Consider the following 19,333-nt stretch of genomic DNA (forward strand, 5'->3'; position numbering starts at 1 on the left):
CTTCTAGTCCTAATTTAGCCTATACTAGAGAGGTGACCCAATAGAGTCAAGCGAAACCGACGAGGGTTAAACCATCATCGGACCATACGGGTGCACAGCACTCATATGAATCTTAAGTAAAGCCTAAGTGGCTTTGAAGCGGGCAAATGTGAAGAATGGGGATGGCTAGAGTTTGGTTGATATCGAAAAAGAGGAAGCTTGCATTTTTATTATTGAGCTCCTAGTTTTATAAGTCAGCTCCATGAATTTCTGTCTAATGTGATAATTGTCTGCACCAGTAAAGTACTTTACGGGCATTTTCTTTGAACATTAGAAGCTCCATGTTCCTCAAACCTGTTAATCGAGAGATAAAACAGACTGAAAATGGGGAGAAAAAATGGAGAAAAGTTGAATATTGAAAGGTAGAGTGGATGTAAAAGCTTACTCAGATTTTGAAAACCACATTTGCTGAAAGGAACCAAGTGACGCCAATATACTCCCACCTATCCAAACAGTGAATACGACAAGTTAGTCAACGCGCAGCATACTGAGATACATCTAAAGCAATGTAGCTTCTAAATGCAAAGAAATGTCCACTTCAATCATAAAGCAGAAGCAAATTGGTCTAAACATGCAACTTTGGAGGAAGCGCCGAGGCACATCTAGACTATATTGTAAGTAAACATATCAAATGCTGTAAATTTTTGTATTTGGAGAAATCCAGCAATTTGCTGACTATAACAAAGTTAATTCTCCTAAAACATCATTTAAATGTTACACGCAAAATTATTGCATAAATTTGCCCTGTAAATTGTATTCTTCCCCATTCAAATTCTCTTACCTTTCATTTTTAAACATCCCCAAATAAAAATTCAGAAAAAATCAAAGCATATAGTTTTGAGAGGGCTTTCGACTTTCTGAGAAACTGATGGATCATTTCTCAAGTAGGAGAAGAAAAGCTCATGAAGAATATATATGCAATTAGCACAAAGAAATTAGTCTGAAATGAAGATCATAACAAGGTGAATGTAAAGAGATGTAGAGTGACAACTAGATACCATTTTCAAATAGAAACTCAACTTTTTCTGGAGAACCACGTAATCTCCTTGCAGTAATTTGCAAAAGAGCACCATCTATAAGCATGTGTTGTACCACTCTTACAATATTTTTGGTATCATCAATTCCAAGATGGTGACTTCCTAGTAGCGGAATTTGGAGTTCCCTCATCATTGAACCATTCCTGGAGCCTGACAATCAAAAAGTTTATCACTACAATCTGAGAAGTTTAACACAACTTGGTCTAATCGACAGCAGCTGCAAACGAGCATTGGGCTGAAATGAAACACTCTATAAAATGCATAAACTCACAGACCAATCTCACACTAATGCAACGTACTCTGAAAGTAGATTGTACAGTAACATGGCGGTCACACAACTAAATCATGCCAACCTATGGTTCACAGAGTGTAATCAACTCAGCTGAATCCGAAGGGAACCATTTCATTTTCAGAATCAGAAATGTGTAAGTACAGCAAACTCACCCTTCACTTGCCAAAGAGAGATCAAATTAAAGAAAAAGGCTAACATTCAATAGTCATTCATTAAATACGTATTGTATAAACAATATCTCACCCTTAGTTCCACATGGGAAAGATAAGGCCTCCTCTCTGTATCATGAGAAAATCGAACTTTTCCCTTTTTCTCTTCTGACTTCATCCATTCCTTATTAACATTGGGATGAATCCACATATCTTCCATGTCTTCTTTCGAAGTTCTGGAGTCCCAAGTTGTATTCAATGGACCTGCTGCCTCATGTATAAACACACAAAATTTATCTTTCAGCACAAAGTATTATCATAGTTACAGAAAATGTACACCAATTAAGTGACAATGAAGTTTTTACATTTCAATACGGTTTCTTAAGCAATGTACTGAGTAACATAATTACTTGGGTATATGATGACAAGCAAGCAGAGCATATTGCCCCTTCGCATACTCTACTCCTCAGCACGCTCAACCTGAATATCTAGTCAGTAAGGAGAAGCATGGGGATGGGTTTCAGAGGAAGGAAGAAAAAGGAAATAGCACGAGTATCTATTTTCTTATTCTTTTTGTCCTAGCAAAGAGAGCGAAGGCTTATTGGTGCAGGTGTCGTGGTTGACCGAGCAAGGTAGAGAAGCAGCTGAGTTAGCAACTGAAAATAGGGGAGTGGGGCGGCGGCGAAGGCGGAAGACGGAAGAACCAAAATGAGGGAGTTTTGAGAGATAGTTTGCCGAGAGAGAGAGTTTGTGAGAGAGATGAGAAGAACCAAAATTTCGCCGGCTTGCAAAATAAAAGTTTTGAAATTTCACTAAGTGTTTTGGCGAAGGAATCTTCGGCCAAAATCAAACAACATCATTTTATGTTTTAATTTTTTTGGTGTATCTCACATTTTTTCAAGTGTCATGATAGGGAATCTAAAAACACGTTATTATTTTTATATCAGATAAAATAAAACAAAATTAAAGTATATATTATTGAATTGATAATAAGTGTCATGATAAAAGTGCTATAATGACAAAAATCAGCAAATATCCTTTTAGGCGTGTCAGGAAAAGCCATTTTTGTTGTAGTGAAGTCTGAACTTGTAGATTATATGATCTATCAGTTGTAAGGAAGAAAATATCGATTATGTTTATGGATCATATTGATATTTGATGGATTTTAGAGTATTGCAACTTTATTAGTTACCTTGTTGTATCTTATGGCAACTCACAAGGTACGGTGGTGTGATCAAAATCTGAATAATTGGGAAACTGATGAACTCACTTCAACTTTAGCCTCATCACACCCATTCTTCTTTATAACTTTATTAGGAGTAAATAAGGCTTCATTTTTAAATGCAATGAATTTATCAATTCCGCAATCAACTATGGATAGAATTATTTAGGAAACTATTTCGGATAGAATTATTTAAGTAGGGCTAGCATTTTCCATGTCAAGTTTTGTTTATTAGGGCTATAATTATATAAATTGTTAAGAGGGCTTTAGTTCGAATTAAAGGATGGCGGTTGTGATGTTTGTTGAGGGCTTGGTCGAATAAAAGATTAGTGGTCATCTGAAAAGGGTAAAAGGTGGAACGCAACAAATGAACCAAAAATTTTGTTGAGTCTATGACTTTTTTTTATTTATTTATTTTTTTTTTTTTTACTCTTTTGCGCAAGGAATTGAATAAATTTGATAAAATTTTGGGATTGAATTCAGAAGCTAATAAGGTGAGGGAGTAGGGATTTTTAAATGTTTTTGTTGAATTTCTTGTCGTAGGGATTTTCAAAAAATTTACACTATTTTCGAGCTTTCACTTGCTCAACTATAACAAAATTAATTTCTATCTACCATGTAATTCAGCTGTAAATTTACTAGAAATAATTTAATCTGTGTGCAGTCATAAAGCCATTAAGTGGGATTTGTGTGCTTCTGAGCGGCGAAAATCTTCTCTTTTTTTTTCATTTCCTTGAAAGCAATCTGCATATTCTGTAAAAGCTTTTAAGCAAACAAGTTGCTTTCTGTTAGTACTAATTGGTGCAGCAGAAAAAAAAAAATTTTTTTGACAGTTATGTGATCTAAAGGCTTTGTAAAGATTCAACCGTGAAACAGACAATTCATAGTTTTCAATCAAGAAATATGATATAACAATATGCTGACAGTCACCTACAGAACTCTTTTGATTGATGCATCCGATCACCTCAGCTTACAAGTATTAAATATCTCTTCAATCTGTTCCTCTCCTCAGCAGAAATTTTCGTTTGATATCTGAATCATTCAACTATCACGAAACTGCAAATCAAGATTTTAATTATTACGTGCCCTTCATTTCCACTTTCATGCTATGAACATAAGCAAAAAATTACCATCATTCAGCAAAGCCAAAAAGATGAGCAGGCAGATCAATCAAAAGTTGAAGAATGATATCCAGGATACATACCTGTCAAATATCGAGATTTGCTTTGTTTATGTAATTAGCACCAAGAAAGCCATCTCTAATGCGATGTAATTTTCTGACTGTCTCCCCCATATGCATGCGATCATTTGGTGATGTTGCTGAACATTCGACCCCAATCTTCAGTATTGAAGTGATGCATTCCATCTTCTTTTCATCATTGTCTAATCCCACTTGTGCAGACTCTTCTTCAATTTCATCTCCTTGTTTTGAAAGAAGTAATATTGGGTCCACAACCTCAAGAACTTGTTCAGGCAAAGCCATTTTAACATAATTATGCAGGTCCAATCCATCCATAAATATATCATCAGTTGGCCTCTTTCCTGTAAACATCTCTAGCAAAAGAATCCCGTAACTGTAAACATCCCCTTGGGTTGATACTTGAAGTCCCATTCCATACTCTGAAATTATTGCAGCAGAAAAGGAATTTTTAACTTACGCCTGTCTTAGATATATGTCTGTGTAGACCGTACACTGAAATTGCAAGCTAAGAATGAAAAGCACATATGGAGAAGTTGTTATAACTTATAAATATTTTAGATAATGAATATCTTTTAAGAAAAGCAAGAATCTTTCTCACTTTAGTCTTGCTAATGTTGTAATGTTGACAATTAGTAAGTTTAGGTGCACATAATTGAGAGCAGGAAAACAAATGTATGGTGTAACCTGTAAAGTGACTGAAGTCCACATGTTGGTTTTTTGTAGGCCTGTCAATCGGGCCTAATGAGCCGGGCTTTGATGTGTTCAAGCTCAGCTCATTTAATTTGAGACATTTTCGGGCTTCGAGCTATGAGCTTCGGGTTCGTAAATGTGAAGCTCATACTCAGCTCACATAATATTCGGGTTGTGAGCCTTAATCGGGCTTAGCCCAAGCTCACTTATTACTCCTGAATTTTCTTAATATAATTACTATAACTATTAAGTTGTAAAACTAATTTAACATTTACAAGACTATAATATTAAAACTAAACATGAACAAATAATAGTTCTTAAAAAGTATATAAACCAAAATTTTTTCAACAATATTTATATGTAATCCGTTTAAAATGCATGAAAAATAGTAATAAAACATGCAATCATAAGCCAATACATCTTTAAAAGTTGAAACTTTTTTTTATAATCTTGTGATTTAAATCCAAATATGCTTGATGATTTTTGTGTTTGTAGACCAAAAAAAAAAATCAACCAATAATATGCCAATACAAAAAGTTACTCAACCAATAAGAAAAATTAGAGATTTAGTTATGCATTACTAATATTGGCTCTCAAGAAAGCTCATGAAAGAGTCTTTAGATGTGTTTTTGTGTTTTGTAATTTATATATATATTTAGTATTTAGCAAAAATATATTTGGATATATAATTATACATAATATCAAAATATAAATATTATATATATGTGTAATTAAAGGGCCGGGCCTATATCGGGTATGAGCCTAATAAGGCCCAAGCTCGACTCACATTTAATTCGGGCCTAATTTTTAGGCTCAAGCTCAGACCGGCTCACTAAATGATCGGGCTCATCGGGCTTTCTGTCGGGCCGAACGAGCCGAGCTCGGGCTGGCCCAGCCCCATTGACAGTCCTAGTTTTTTGAGTAAAAGTTACTATATTTTAGATGCATTAGTAACTTACTACATGACTACTTATTTTACCGTATTTTATACATCACAGATAATGTATATAAGCTACCATATGTACCTGAAGATATGAAGTCGTAGTATTTCACAAACATATAATACTGCAATCCATATGATTTTAGTTACTGAAAATAGGAAAACTTATTACCTGGAGCTACGTATCCCATGGATCCTTTTACTGCTATAGCACTGCTGCTTCCTTGTACTGAAGAACTATCAGTGGTTGAAGCAAGAAGTTTTGCTAGTCCAAAATCACCCACATGAGCAACCAGGTTATTATCCAAAAGGATATTACTTGGTTTCAAATCACAATGAACAATTGGTACCTCACATTGGTAGTGAAGATAATTCAATGCAGAAGCAATATCAATTGCAATATTTAATCTCTCAGGGAGATTTAGATTTCTTGATCCCATCATTTCAGCTGTCTCTGGATGCAACCACAAGTCAAGATTTCCGTTTCCCATAAACTCATAGACCAGAGCTTTGAAGTCAAGACCTTTGGAATCAATGCTGGAGCAGTAGCTTAAGATAGGGAGTAGATTTCGATGGCGGATGTTTCTTAATGCTTCGCACTCTGCCTTGAAGCTTTTGGAAGCCCCATTCTTTTGCAGGTCAAGAACTTTAACAGCAACAAGCCTGTCTCCATGTTCATATAACCTTCCTCTGTAAACAAGTCCAAAACTTCCTGAACCGATTAAGTTATCTGGAGAAAATCCTGATGTTGCACGGTGAAGTTCGTGATAAGAAACTCTTAAGAGCTTGTCAACCATAGAAGGCTTGCTTGATGACCCATGTCTTCTGACTTTTTTATTATATCCAATAACATATGCTAACAAGATCATTGAAATCAGAACCACTGGGGAAAATACAGATATGACTATGATTAGTAAATGCCTGCTTTTCTTCTTTCTTTTGGTGATGCATGGTGGTAACCGTAGTTGAGGAATTCCTCCACAAAGTTTCCTGTTTCCAGCTAATGATATTTGGCTTGCATTCCTGAAAACTCCTTCAGTTGGTACCTCACCGTTAAGATCATTGACAGAAATGTTTAGATATTTCAGAAACATAAGTTTCTCTAGACCTTGAGGTATCGGTCCAGTCAAGTTATTGCTTGAAAGGTCTAATTTTTGGATGCCCTTTAGAGAAGCCAAATGGATTGGAATTGTTCCTTGGAAAAAGTTGCCTTGCATGTAAAGCTCCTCCAAGCTTGAACAATCACCTAGTGTTCCTGGAATTTCTCCATGTAAATTGTTGTAGGAAATGTCAAGTTCATTGAGGCCTTCTAATTTTCCTACTTCAGATGGCAAGGAACCAATCAATGAGTTATGAGACAAGTCTAGACTAATTAGTGAGAAGTATGAGCCAAAGATATGTGCAGATATGCTGCCATTGAAGTTGTTCCAGGAAAGGGAGAGTTGTCCTAGATTTTTGCAATTCTCAAGAAAACGGGTAATATTACCTTCTAAGCTATTTTTGGATAAGTCAACATAGTATAGAGAGGTAATGTTGCAGAGTGTGGATAGTATTTGTCCCGACAACTTACTTTCTGCTAGGTCCAAGGCCTGCAACTTTTGCAATTTAGGAAAATCCCCTGGAATGCCACCTGTAAAGGAGTTCTGCGGCATGCTCAATATGTTTAGATTGACAAGATTTCCAAATCCTATAGGGATAGTTCCTGAGATATTATTATATCCCATATGAAGATAGGTGAGTTGCAATGAGAGATTACCGATGTTCTTTGGTAATTCACCTCCAAAATGGTTCAAAGGGAAGTCAAGTGTATGTAACCTGCTGCAGTTGGTCAAAGATGGGAGAAAACTCAAGTCCCCAGCAGAGCTACTTCCTAGGAGATTCATTGCAAGATTTAACCCCAGAAGATTTGGTAAATCTCCCAGATTAGTCGGTACTTGCCCCTCGAATTTGTTTTGGGACAAATCTAAGAATTGAAGCTTGGAAGCATTGGTAATAGAAGTTGGAATATTGCCATGGAATTGGTTTCCACCGAGTTCCAACTCTTCCAGATTTGGTAAGGCAAGGCCTATGTTGGCTGGTAGCTTTCCCTGGAGCCTATTTTCCACTGCTACAAAGGATGTCAGGGTAGATATGTTAAAAACAGAGGGAGGGATGTGACCAACCAAGTCATTTACCCCGACTATAATCCATGACAAGCTTTTAAGCAAGCCTAACTCCTTTGGCAAATTCCCATTCAAGTGATTGTATGCGAGAGCAAGTTCTGTCATTGAAGATGCATTTCCAAGCGACCGAGGAATCTCACCTGTCAAATTATTTTCATTAAGGTAAATGGCCACAAGCTTCTTCAAAGACCCAAGCTCATTTGGCACCTTTCCTTCCAGCTGGTTTGATATTAAGTCTACGACTCTGAGCTCTGAGCACCAGCTCAAGTTAACCGGAATTTCTCCTTTTAAGTTGTTATTGGACATGTTAAGAAATCTTAGACGGAACAGTAGACCGACTTCTTGGGGAATCCCACCATGAAATTTATTTTCTCCAAGATGGATAGATTTCATGAAGCTAAGATTACCCACATGAGGAGATGTAGTACCAGACAAGCCCATACCTGACAGAGTTAAGGCTGTGACCCTCTGATGTCGCTTATCACATGTGACTCCTTGCCATTGGCATTTGGCAATGGTGCTTGGAATGGTTCCACGAGTTCAGAACTCCATTTGGATCACCAGATATCTGGCTCTTCAACTCTTGCAAAGCAAGTAGATCAGTCATATTTCGAGATATTCCACCTTCTACTGAGGCATGTGGTGACAAATTCACGGCAACGAGCAGCAGCAGCAGCAAAATCTTTGCTGCTGGAAATTGCCACGAAATGGAACTTGGATGCTCCATGTTTCTAACTTCTGTTTGAAGAATGAGCGTTGTATTTGCAGCTGATCTTTTACTCCCATGTCTTGTGATGTGTCATGGACTTGGGTTGACTCAATCAGATAATTGCTCTACAGGCAGTCCGCGCCATGTTGCTTTAATTTCATACCTGTGGCCTCTACATTCCTGGTTGTTGATGACTTGCTTATCTTAGTCTTCTGCCCATAAAACAAGTTCATTTACTCTAGTAAACTCACACTGGATGTGGCCATATAGCATTTGTTTGCTATCAGAGTACCACCCAAAATGCACTCAGAAATCGAGGCCTGGTGGACTGGATGGCAACCTGAATTTGACTTGGGAGTTGTGTGCCAACTTGAAGTACTAAAAACGCACTATGACTCAATGTGCACTACAAATTGTATCCACCTGTTATGATTCGCTTTCAACTCTTTATTGTTTGTATAGTGTTACTTTTTTCCTTTTCTCTTTTATGATCCACAAGGTACTTCCATCAGCTTGGTTATTTGTTTGTCAAAGTTATTTTTTTTTTTTAAGTTTTTTCATTTCCCAATCTCTCTCTCTCCCGTGTATCATTTTGTTCTTGAGATCAACGTTGTGTTAGAAGCATATTGTTAAGAGTATGTTACGCTTTAGTTAGCCCTTGCAGTATAAATACTCTTTTTCACATAATCGTCGTATGGTTTCAAAAGTTATACATAAACTCCTCGTAGTTTCAACTACAAGTCTAACCGACAGATTTTGCCTCCAGTAATGCAGCCAGTTGGAACATCAGAACTAGTATCGATCCAGAACTTGGCCCTGAGTGGAATGACAACAGTTGGAGCACCCCGGTCGGACTTCAGAGGGATTCTAGATTCTTTGTTACCAATCTTCAACCCCAATCTTCAACATTGAAGTGAGGAGTTCCATATTTTTGTCACCATTCTTTAAGATCACTTTTGTAGACCCCTCTTAATTTCATCTCCTCCTCCTAAAAGAAGTCATGGGTCCAAAACCTCGAAAACTTGCTCAAGAAAACTATTTTTACATACTTATGCTGGGTCTAATCCATCCACAAATGTATGATCAGTCGGCCTCTTTCCTGTAAACATCTCTAGCCACAGGATCCCGTAAACATCTATGGGTCGATACTTGAAGGTCGATTCCATGCTCTGAAATTATTGCAATGGCTCTTTCTCAGTGCTTTTTTTTTTTTTTTTTTTTTTTGAGTAGACTGTAGACTAAGAAACTTTAATGGAAACTATAGACGAGTGCTCTCATTTGATGTCTAATTTCAAATCCAAAGAAAGCTTCAAGAAAATTTCATCGAAAATTAAGCTAAGAATTGTGTTCTGAGGATCTGTAACTCTGCAGCTCACCAACTCTTTCCTGGAGTTCTGAAAATTACATGTTTCGAATTTTTTTTTTTTCTCTAAGACTTATGCGGAAGATAGTTTTGTTTAAGTTTACATAAATCAGGAAAATATGTTTATGGTGTATAGTATTTTATGGTGCATAGACTCATTTTAAAGCAAGTTTACTCCACACGTAAATTTTCGAGTAGAAAATGTCTAATTATTACACAATCAAAAGGTTAATCAGAATTAAGATGCAATAGCAACTTAGTGGTAGTTATTAGCTGACTACTGATTTCACAGCATTTTCCTTTACACAAATATACTTTACCGTCCATCCAAGCAGAAGTCAGACAAATTCACTGCATTATCCAAATTTAGAAAGGACACTGGACAAATCCTCCAAGTTAGATTACAGGGCAGGCCATAAAGTGAGAAGAGTTTTACAGTCCAACAAAACACAAAAAGAAGTCATTCCTCCAGATTCTACGGTTTGCCCATCACAACCAACAACCTGTGCAGTTTGATTCCATTCAAGATTGGTGATAGTCCTTCCATCAGCTGCAAAACATCCAAAGAAAATCTTTATAGATTTTGCTTTATCCTAGGTTTGACAGTTCGCAACCTCAGGTTATTGTGAGGAACTAAATGCATTGCCAGTGATTGTACTCTTAAACAAATTCCATGCATCCGGTTTTACTTCATCTCTCAAGCACTAACTGCAAACATATGCTATCATATATGCTATTAAGAATTTCAAGTGTTCAGGCAAAATGCACGTCCCAGGATATCTCAGTATTGGGTACTTGATATGCCAATCATACCTGCAGTAAATTGCAATTCCTTTGAAATGAACTCAGCAAGTAGCATAACAACATCTGAAGCGACCAGAGGGAATCCTAATCAGAAATGCAAGTATAATATGTTCTCAGTAATCAGATTCGCTTCAAAAGATGTAGTAAATTGGGGACCAATAAACAAGCAAGGGCTGCTAATTGGGGACCATGCATTTATGAAGAAATCTCTCGGAAGAAGCTCAAGTGATAAACATTGAATACGAAAAAGAAAAATCAGTATGGTCAAATACCTGGGTTCATTATCTGCTCACGGAAGTAGATTCAGAGAAACAAAAACTATGAGTCTGCATGGATCTTCAGTAAGCAAAAAACAGCACCAAACATCATCCAGACAAACGAAGCAAAATCCATAACTGAAGCTATTAAATTCTGCAAAAATATGGCAATGTACAGTGAGTCATTGATCCTGCATAAGTTTGATTCAAGGAAATCCAAATGCATGAAAAAAATGCAACAAAGACATGATACATTGCATCTGATAATAATCCGCTAAATAAAATGTCTAAAGAACTCTGCTTACTTTGCAGGCAGAAACATGCAACGAATAGTTTCCTACTCTATTACTTCCTAGCACCATGAGCAGAAAACATCTACCTTTAGCTATGCTGCTTGCTTATACGAGAATGATGCAGCTAGAAAAGTATTAGTTCAGGCGACTCCTTTTGCCAAGAGAAGTTGGTTTGCTCTTGGAAACGTTGGTATTTGGTGTACATGGCATTATAAGCATGTCAAGAGGAAGGACCTCAATGGGTGGAAATACATGGTCAATGAAGTCTGTGTCCTCGGAAGACACAGCAAGATTTTCTATCATCAGCAATTCGTCAATCTCATTCTCCTGGAACCCAAATGCAAAGCCCAACTTAATTATATGGCACAAGTCCACATGACCCGAGCAATTGGATAAAACGACCTCTGATATTGCTCTGGCATAATCAGTCACCAGTTGAATGTCTTTTTGACCACTGCTCCAACTGGGTGTATGAATAAGCACTCTCTTTGAGTTTCTGTCCCAGAAGACCTTCTTATAGATGCCAACATGCACTCCCGGTCCTGATGAAGGTACTTGTAAAGAATATGTAACCTCCAAGGGCTTATCAGTTCCAAAGATGGGGAGATCAAGGAGAGACTTAGCCTTCCTCAGCCTTGCATCTAATGGCATGTTAATTCGACTTGCCAAAAAGCCCATAACTATTTTGACTAACACTTTCCCAATTATATTGTCCTCAGAGTCCATCTGATGAAAATCGCCATTCACCAAACATTCAACAGATTCTGAAAGTTTTTTAACACCAAGCCTGCAGTAAATCTCAGAGAGTCGGTTTTGAAAATTCAAATCATCTTGGGGAAACCAAATAAATAGTGGCCTCTTGCTAGATTCTTTGAATGACTTTTTAAGCTGCAAGTCATCAGCAATGAAAACTTCTCCTCTGTCCACCAACTGGATTCCCTCCGAGACATCAACTGCAGGAAAAGCATTTATGTTTCTCTCAAGGATCTCCAGAGTAGAGTCATCCCAGTTTCTCAATATGTATCCCCAAAATGATTTCAACTCCATTGAAGTCACTTGGTGATCACCTTCCAACCAAAATTTCCAAAGGTCCATATATTTGTCAAGGGTAGGACACCAAGCGACAGAAAATGCTGAGGACAAAAAGTTTAGCAACTCCATCTCATACAACTTATCAAGAATATGTAACCGATAAGCAAATAAGTTGCAATCATCAGAAATTACGCAATCATGATTATCCACCCATCTACCACCGTCTTTAATATGATGATCAGAGATAATCCGCCACTGATATGTCACAGTATCCAACCACATCCCACAAACATCAACATGATCATCAGGGACCCACAACTGACATGTCACATTATCTTCAGAATTTGGAGTCCAGTGGTACTTATACATGAATTTATAGATTCTCTTCACCTGACAAGTCTGAACTAGAGAAGTAAAATTTTGGAAAAACCAATTGCAAACTTCTTGTGCGCCTGTCTTAACACCAATCATCCTCAGAGCATCCATTTCCACAGAATCAAGATTCCTGTAGAAACTTTGATCCAAGAATGGCCCATCAAGTAACTTTAGATGGCCCTCCCAGTCCAGATCATAAAGAAGAGCTTCCTGGGGCAATCTGTAGCCTAAATGGGTCTTCAACCATCTAGCCGCTCTCAATTTTTTGAGTAGATCTTCGAGTAGAGACTGGTCAGAAGAATTATCACTTTTAAGTGAGGCTACACAATGAAGTAATGACAAGAACATGTCAACTGTAATAAGTGATGGATCTTCCGGTAGCTTCAGCCCATGTACAATGATGGGAATACCATTATTGAAATTGACCACAACACCCAGCATCTTCAGCTCCTCCTTGAAATTGTAGATTTCATCTCCATAAAAAGTCTCATCGATAACAGGAAGGTCCACTAACTGGGAAACAGTTGCCCATTCGCAGTTAAACAAGATAGCATGTGAAGTGTAGCTATAGCCATTGTTAGTTTTCAGCCACATTTCTTCTGACAAGCAACTAACAATAGCGGATACCAGACAAGGCATTTCATTCTTGGCACACTTCAGAAAATTCAGAAGGGAGATCACCTTGGTGCCAATCAGACCACTTGAAGCTATCAGCAACTTGAGTTTATCAACGACTAGCTTGCTTGCTGAATCAAGATTTACAATTACAGCAATTGCCTCAAGTTCTCCCTTGTAAGATCTAATCCTGCTTCCATAGTATGATTCATCGATAATGGGTAAAGAAACCACTTTGAGCAAGCGATCCCACATAGGATCAAATAATACAGATTCCGAGGGGCATCTAAAGCCAGATGTCGTCTTCATCCAACTTTGGCTAAAGACATGTCGAGTAGACTCAAAAGCATCAGCACCTGTGAATTGCATGCACTTAAGCAACAGGAGCACAGAATCCTTAGTCAAACTAGATAAATTATCTGGAAATCTCAAATGCTTAGGAATCAGCTTATAGACTTCTTCCAAATCCACAGTGACACCCAGAAACTTCAGTTCATCCAGGAAAGAAGCAAGTTTGACCCCATATTTAGGTCTACAAACAATCTTCAAATTTGAAATTTGTGCAACAGCCTTTTCTTCAGCAGAATTTAGGAGTACAGATCCAACAGGAGATGCATAACCTCGAAGAGTCTTAAGCCATTTTCCCTCTTGCAGAGATTTCTTCATGTTCCCATCAAGCTTATTGTTTTCCCTGGAGTACCTAATGAAGCCCAAAATTAAAACTGCTAATTTGCTACTCATTTTAGAGGAAAGCAGAGGCTTCAGATGATCAGTAATAAGTTGAAACATATTCTCACTCCCAATTTTTACACCAATGAATACCAGCTCATCCATGAATGATCGTACCGCATGTGAAAAGTACACTTCATCAATAGCTGACAAGACGTTGAGAGCTTTTCCCAGCTCCAGTAAAACAGCATTTTCATTTCCGCCATAAAGATAGCAATGTAAGGGAGAGCTAACACCAGAGCATGTTTTCATCCATTTTCCACTCCTAATACTTTCAATAAATCTTCCAGGTATCTCGTATTTCTTGAGCCATCCATTTATTTGACATTGCTGGGATCTCAATTTCTTGATCCAATCCAGAAGCAACAGAGATTGTTCACTTGTCAGTAGAGTAGAAGCTACTTGCAGAGCATCATCAGGAGGTAGTATATCAGGCAAGTCTATAGCTTTGAAGTGCATCACAAGAAAGTTGAAGAGCTCCTTTTCAGGAGTAACGAGACCAGCAAACTCTGCAGCCTCTAAATAACTATCTCCAAGCTCAGCATACTTTCCACAGTAAGAACTATTATCTCCACCATTGGCATGATGAAGAACCTCATGTTGTTCTATTGACTTCTTGTTACTAGTCTCATAACCAACACTGAATGGGTTAGCAAAACCAAACAGTTTCACCCACATCCCCATATATGCAGGTACTAGACTCCTAGAACAAAGGCTCACATATCCGGATTTATCAACTATAGGCATAGCCAGCAGAACTTTGGAAATATTATGTGAACCAAGGTATTTCTTCATAAAACTATGATATACAAAATGAGCAAACAAAATCGCGACATCTGGATCTTTTGTTCTTCTAATAAAGCCAACCACTTCCAAAGCATAGCTAAATGCATCAGTAATGACAACACCCAATGCAGAAGTCAGCCATCTCTTCAAAATTATTTGTTTCTCATCTTTCAGGAGTGCAGTTGCCATGAAATCAGGACAGAAAAACAAGTCATTAGGGCAACCTAGTTCGAGGTTCCATTTGCTCAGCCAAGCATGTTCTTCGGATGACCAAACAAGATGAATTTTCAAGGATTCTTGTTTAATTTGTGCAACACTGCAAGATAAGACATCCCCATTCCAAATAATGTACTTCAGTAGAGGAAGGCAATCAACAGACTTAAGGGGCATATCTTCCCAGTACTCAGCAAGAAAGCTAAGAAGATCCATGTACACATCTGGTGAAGCTCGGCATAAAAGGTTACAAGTTTTAATGCATTTTCCATACCAATCATAACTGCAATGTGCTGATGGTACACCCAAAAAATTCAGAAGTTCATCGTACGTCTTGTTATCAAGAAGATTGTGTAAAACAAACTTCCGTTGAGAAGAAACAGCATTAACAGGTATTTTGTCTTCTTTGATGCGGGTCAAGATATTTCGGAACTTTGGTAAGATCCTAAGAACATCAGTTGGACGACAGAATACCTTTGGCTCATCTAGAAATGACTCATAAAGAACAATGCATTCTGATTGGACCATGAATTTGATAAACTCTCTAACTTTATTAAGTTCTTCAAAAGGGGATTCTTTTGCAGGCAAAAGATTAAGCGCACAATGCACTGGAAGCAGCTTAATGATTTCAGCAGATTTGATACAAGTAATTAGTGCTCCAACAAATGTTGATGGAACTTGCTCCAGGATTCCCATATTCCACTTGTTGTCAACAAGTATTGCCTCTCTTGAAGATGCAAGTATAAAATCGGATTGAATCATGAAGGGGAAGTTGGTCACCATGGATGTTGGCAGAAATGCAAAGATTCCAACAGAGGAAGTTCCTCTTTTCAGCCTTTCACCCAAAGGGAAAGCCAGAGATATCATCCACTGCTTTACATCCTTCCTTTGTTCCACAATGCAAGCAGCTTTGACTGGGAAGGCTTGCCTATGTATGTAATAGGAGCATCTGGTCTTGGATGTACTGTTGTCGTGTTTTTCTTGAACAGATATATGAAGTAGTCGGGACTCTGCAACTTGACCTCTTGCAGGGACAAGACTAGTTTCACTTGAAATGGAAACTGCAGAAAGTGAGTTCCTCGAAGACAGTATACCATCTTCCCAGACAGATAACTGCTTTATTTTCTGCAAGAAGAGAAGGACTTCAGGCTGGATTTGTGATAGCTCCTTTTTCACAGTTTCAACCTTTTCAGCTTTCAGAGGGAGAACAATTGTCGTGGTGGGCAGAACGATGCTACTTTTGTAAACACTCTGAAGATCTTGGATAGAGGGTCTGGTCGTCACCCACTCAGGAACAATATAACCTATTCCACAATCCCCATCTGGAAATTCCTTGAAGCATATTCGATACCCATTGCTAAAAATGAATGGTTGGGCACTAACAAGAAACACACTTTTAAAGCCAATTCCTGCGAGTTTTAAATCGCAATTAGGAGGACTTGAAATGTTAAAATATAGCAACTAGGCAGACATGCATTAAGCAGAACTCTTTTGATGCACTATACTTCAAACCATTTTACAGTTCCTAGATGGCAAGACCTGTCCACACAACACCTAAAGAGTGAAATTGAAAAATTCAACCAGCAATGAGATGCTAGACAGAACAGTAAACAGTCCTACTGCTTTTACTTATAAGACAAGACAGTCTTCGTATGGAATCAGAGGTTACAAACTAAGAATTTTTTTAAGAAGGGGCACAAATGAACCTTTGATAATATGTATGAACAGAAATCCTCTGACATAAACTAACCATTTCAGGCAACAGTTTCATCTCAAACCAACTTATCTTTTTTGAACAGCAATTTGTATTTGACTATGATCAGCAAAAATAATTCCCCCTATGCTCAATAATTAGCATAGTCGAATACCTAAATGTCCACCATTTAAAATTTATGACATGCAATTGCGATCAAAATGCTATTTCAGTAAATTTTCATTTTGACTTAATGAAAATGGCAGAGCTTCTAAAGCAGAGCAGTACTTTCAGTTAACAAGTTGCATGAGATATATCACCCTAGACTAATACCTCTATTCAGTTCTAGAGTAATAGGTGTCTTTGGTAGGTTTGTTTTGCTACAGAGAATTACCTAGTTAAGTCTTGTATGAGTTTGTACCCAAAAAACATGAATAAATAAATTCATTGCACCATGTATACTATACTTACCCAAAAAAAAGTGAGTAAAAAACTTCATACATAGCCCTTGTCTCCACGACAGCAAGAACTTATATGCAACTATTACAGAATAATACTCAGAAAAAAGAGTGCTTAAATCAAGATATAGTTGACTGGACTTGAAATTGAAAAAAAAAATGTATTTTTTAGGCTTGGCTAAGGGAGGAAGGGCACAGAAATAATGAAACCTCTGTTACCTTTCTCCCCAATGTAGCCCTGCCGTCTCTTGCCCTTCTTGGTGGACTGGCCAATACTGCAAAGAGCATCGATATTGGCTTTTGAAAACCCAAGCTCATTGTTAAATACCAACAATGTGGCTTGAGCACCAACACCTGTTATGTCCTTTGTTGTCATAACAAATTCAAGTTTTGGTCCAACTGCTTCTAAGTACTCATTGTCCTCAGCATTCTAGAATAAGAAACAAGTATGCAGTATTAGAATTGCTATTTGTAATATGACAGAATATAGTACATCTATGCCTGAATCCAAACAAAGCGGAATTAGGGAAAAGATGGGACCTGAATTAGTTCTTTCAAGAAATGGATATCCTTGGTGTAAAGCTCCGATGAAAGGCCTGCAACAGCATTGTGGAGGTCTTTCATCAAAGGATTTGGGACCTTTGCACCAATAGAGAACTTGTTCCTCCTGATATCCTCCACATGTCTCCTTGCAGCCTCAGTTTTTGAAATATATGGTCGAACTCTTTCCATTGCCTAACTTCTTCTCTTCAACCTAACACCGAATCTTTCAATTGACCTAAGTTCCACTAATTTTTTATGAAGATAGTAAAGTAACCATTTGCCCAAAGCGCATGCAAACCAGGTAACAGCATCAAAGGCCGTAATGATGAAGAAGCGGGTTCCTGGTAGTTGACATTATTTGAAATGCCTATCACCCAAATGAAGATTAGACTTTAGATTAACCAAGTGAAGATTAGACTTAAGGTCAACAATGCAAGAGTATCAATGCTTCGGTGTGACATACTTCGATTTTGATACAAGTTATGTCAACAAGATTCTCAGGCTTGATTAACTGGAAAAATACTAGTTCACAGCAATGTAATGCTATTTATGACTTGTTCTTAAATCACTAGAAGCGGTTTTCAATGCAGAGGTTTTAGAACTAGGCACTATCTGGGGTCATGATTTTGGTGTTTCTAAAGCATTTGCTTGTGAAAATAAAAACATGTAAACAGTCAGCATCACTTCATGCATAAATGAAGTAAAGGATCAAGATATCAGCAAGTCTTTCAAACACAAGTTTTTTATAAGAGAATCTTGCAACAAATTGCTCAGAAGGAGACGTGCATGTTGGTATCTAAAAAGGACTCTCCTATCTAAAAGAATGAAACTGATGGTGTTAATGATGGTTGCACAGTTATAGAGACCATGAGGATTTCATCATATGGATTTGTAGCTGGCACCGAATCAGCAGTATTACAATACTAACGAGGGTCAGCTGATGCCTAGGATTTTGAGCAATGGAAATTAGTTATATAAATAAAGAACATGAATGAGAAGTACATGCTATAAAGCTATCACCACCAACAGTTGATAGTAAGTGAAGAAAACTAAGGCAGAAGAAGCTAGCCAGTATGACTCATGTCTGTCTGATGTTCAAGTTATTTCATTGCAGAGATAGTAAAATATTAAAAAGCCAGGTCAAAAGGCAAGAGAATGTAGTTTTGGTCAAAAGGTGTACCGATTTTTCTGAACCTTTATTTATAATTCCTAAAAATTTTGACCGTCCCATTTCGTAGAACCATAGTCAATTTAGATTTGCCATTGCCAAAAGCCGATTAAACAGCCCTTAGTCAGCCAAATCTAACATAACAAGAAACCAGAACACAAATACAGTTATAAATACAAGCGAGCATGTTTTAAGTCTAACAAATCAACCAAAATATAAACAAGCATATTTTTCCAAGATACGAATAAGAGAATGTAGTAAGCATACTTTCGTAAACACCTAGACAAGAGAGTGCAATCACCCAAGTCTTAACATAATAAGGAAACAGAAGGTAAATCCAGTTAAAATCTGTCATTTGACAATGCATTAGAGGAGTTCAACATGCAGATGAAAGATTCACTGAATTAATATTGGTAATGCTGACTTTTTGTTACACCAAATATGGCACTAAACTCAAGAAACAAGATCAATCTTCCCACAGGAATTACTCAGACGACAGTCGTACAAGCCCTCGACGCCCGACTAGGATCTATTAAGTTCAAAAACAAAAGGTAACAGAAGAT

At 37.5% G+C, this 19,333-nt stretch overlaps 2 protein-coding genes and 2 long non-coding RNA genes across 4 annotated transcripts; all 4 read right to left on the reverse strand.

Annotated features, from left to right (window-relative positions):
• Nucleotides 1-229: 229 nt before the first annotated feature.
• LOC140013179 (uncharacterized) lies at nt 230-1,952 on the reverse strand. Its single transcript, XR_011820240.1, has 4 exons — nt 1,612-1,952; nt 1,038-1,226; nt 425-482; nt 230-333 (listed from the first exon to the last, which is right to left on the reverse strand). It is a non-coding gene; the product is annotated as an uncharacterized lncRNA (long non-coding RNA).
• Nucleotides 1,953-3,551: 1,599 nt separating this feature from the next.
• LOC113706095 (uncharacterized) lies at nt 3,552-4,358 on the reverse strand. Its single transcript, XR_011820283.1, has 2 exons — nt 3,944-4,358; nt 3,552-3,795 (listed from the first exon to the last, which is right to left on the reverse strand). It is a non-coding gene; the product is annotated as an uncharacterized lncRNA (long non-coding RNA).
• A 1,358-nt stretch (nt 4,359-5,716) lies between these two features.
• On the reverse strand, nt 5,717-8,173 carry LOC113706096 (receptor kinase-like protein Xa21). The gene has a single exon (XM_072062890.1). The coding sequence runs from the start codon at nt 8,171-8,173 to the stop codon at nt 5,717-5,719; it is 2,457 nt and encodes an 818-aa protein (XP_071918991.1).
• A 3,120-nt stretch (nt 8,174-11,293) lies between these two features.
• LOC113706097 (uncharacterized) lies at nt 11,294-17,791 on the reverse strand. Its single transcript, XM_027227986.2, has 3 exons — nt 17,600-17,791; nt 17,279-17,489; nt 11,294-16,317 (listed from the first exon to the last, which is right to left on the reverse strand). The coding sequence occupies exons 1-3, from the start codon at nt 17,789-17,791 to the stop codon at nt 11,294-11,296; spliced, it is 5,427 nt and encodes a 1,808-aa protein (XP_027083787.2).
• Between the last annotated feature and the right edge of the window lie 1,542 nt (nt 17,792-19,333).

Source organism: Coffea arabica, chromosome 8c, assembly GCF_036785885.1.
Source record: "Coffea arabica cultivar ET-39 chromosome 8c, Coffea Arabica ET-39 HiFi, whole genome shotgun sequence".
Lineage (NCBI taxonomy): Eukaryota > Viridiplantae > Streptophyta > Magnoliopsida > Gentianales > Rubiaceae > Coffea > Coffea arabica.

Coding starts and splice junctions, on each gene's coding strand:
- LOC113706097 (XM_027227986.2), bottom strand. CDS start 17,791: ATGGAAAGAGTTCGACCATATATTTCAAAAACTGAGGCTGCAAGGAGA. Junction 17,490..17,599: donor TCTTGAAAGAACTAATTCAG/GTCCCATCTTTT, acceptor TTCTTATTCTAG/AATGCTGAGGACAATGAGTA. Junction 16,318..17,278: donor GGGCTACATTGGGGAGAAAG/GTAACAGAGGTT, acceptor TAAAACTCGCAG/GAATTGGCTTTAAAAGTGTG.
- LOC113706096 (XM_072062890.1), bottom strand. CDS start 8,173: ATGGGCTTGTCTGGTACTACATCTCCTCATGTGGGTAATCTTAGCTTC.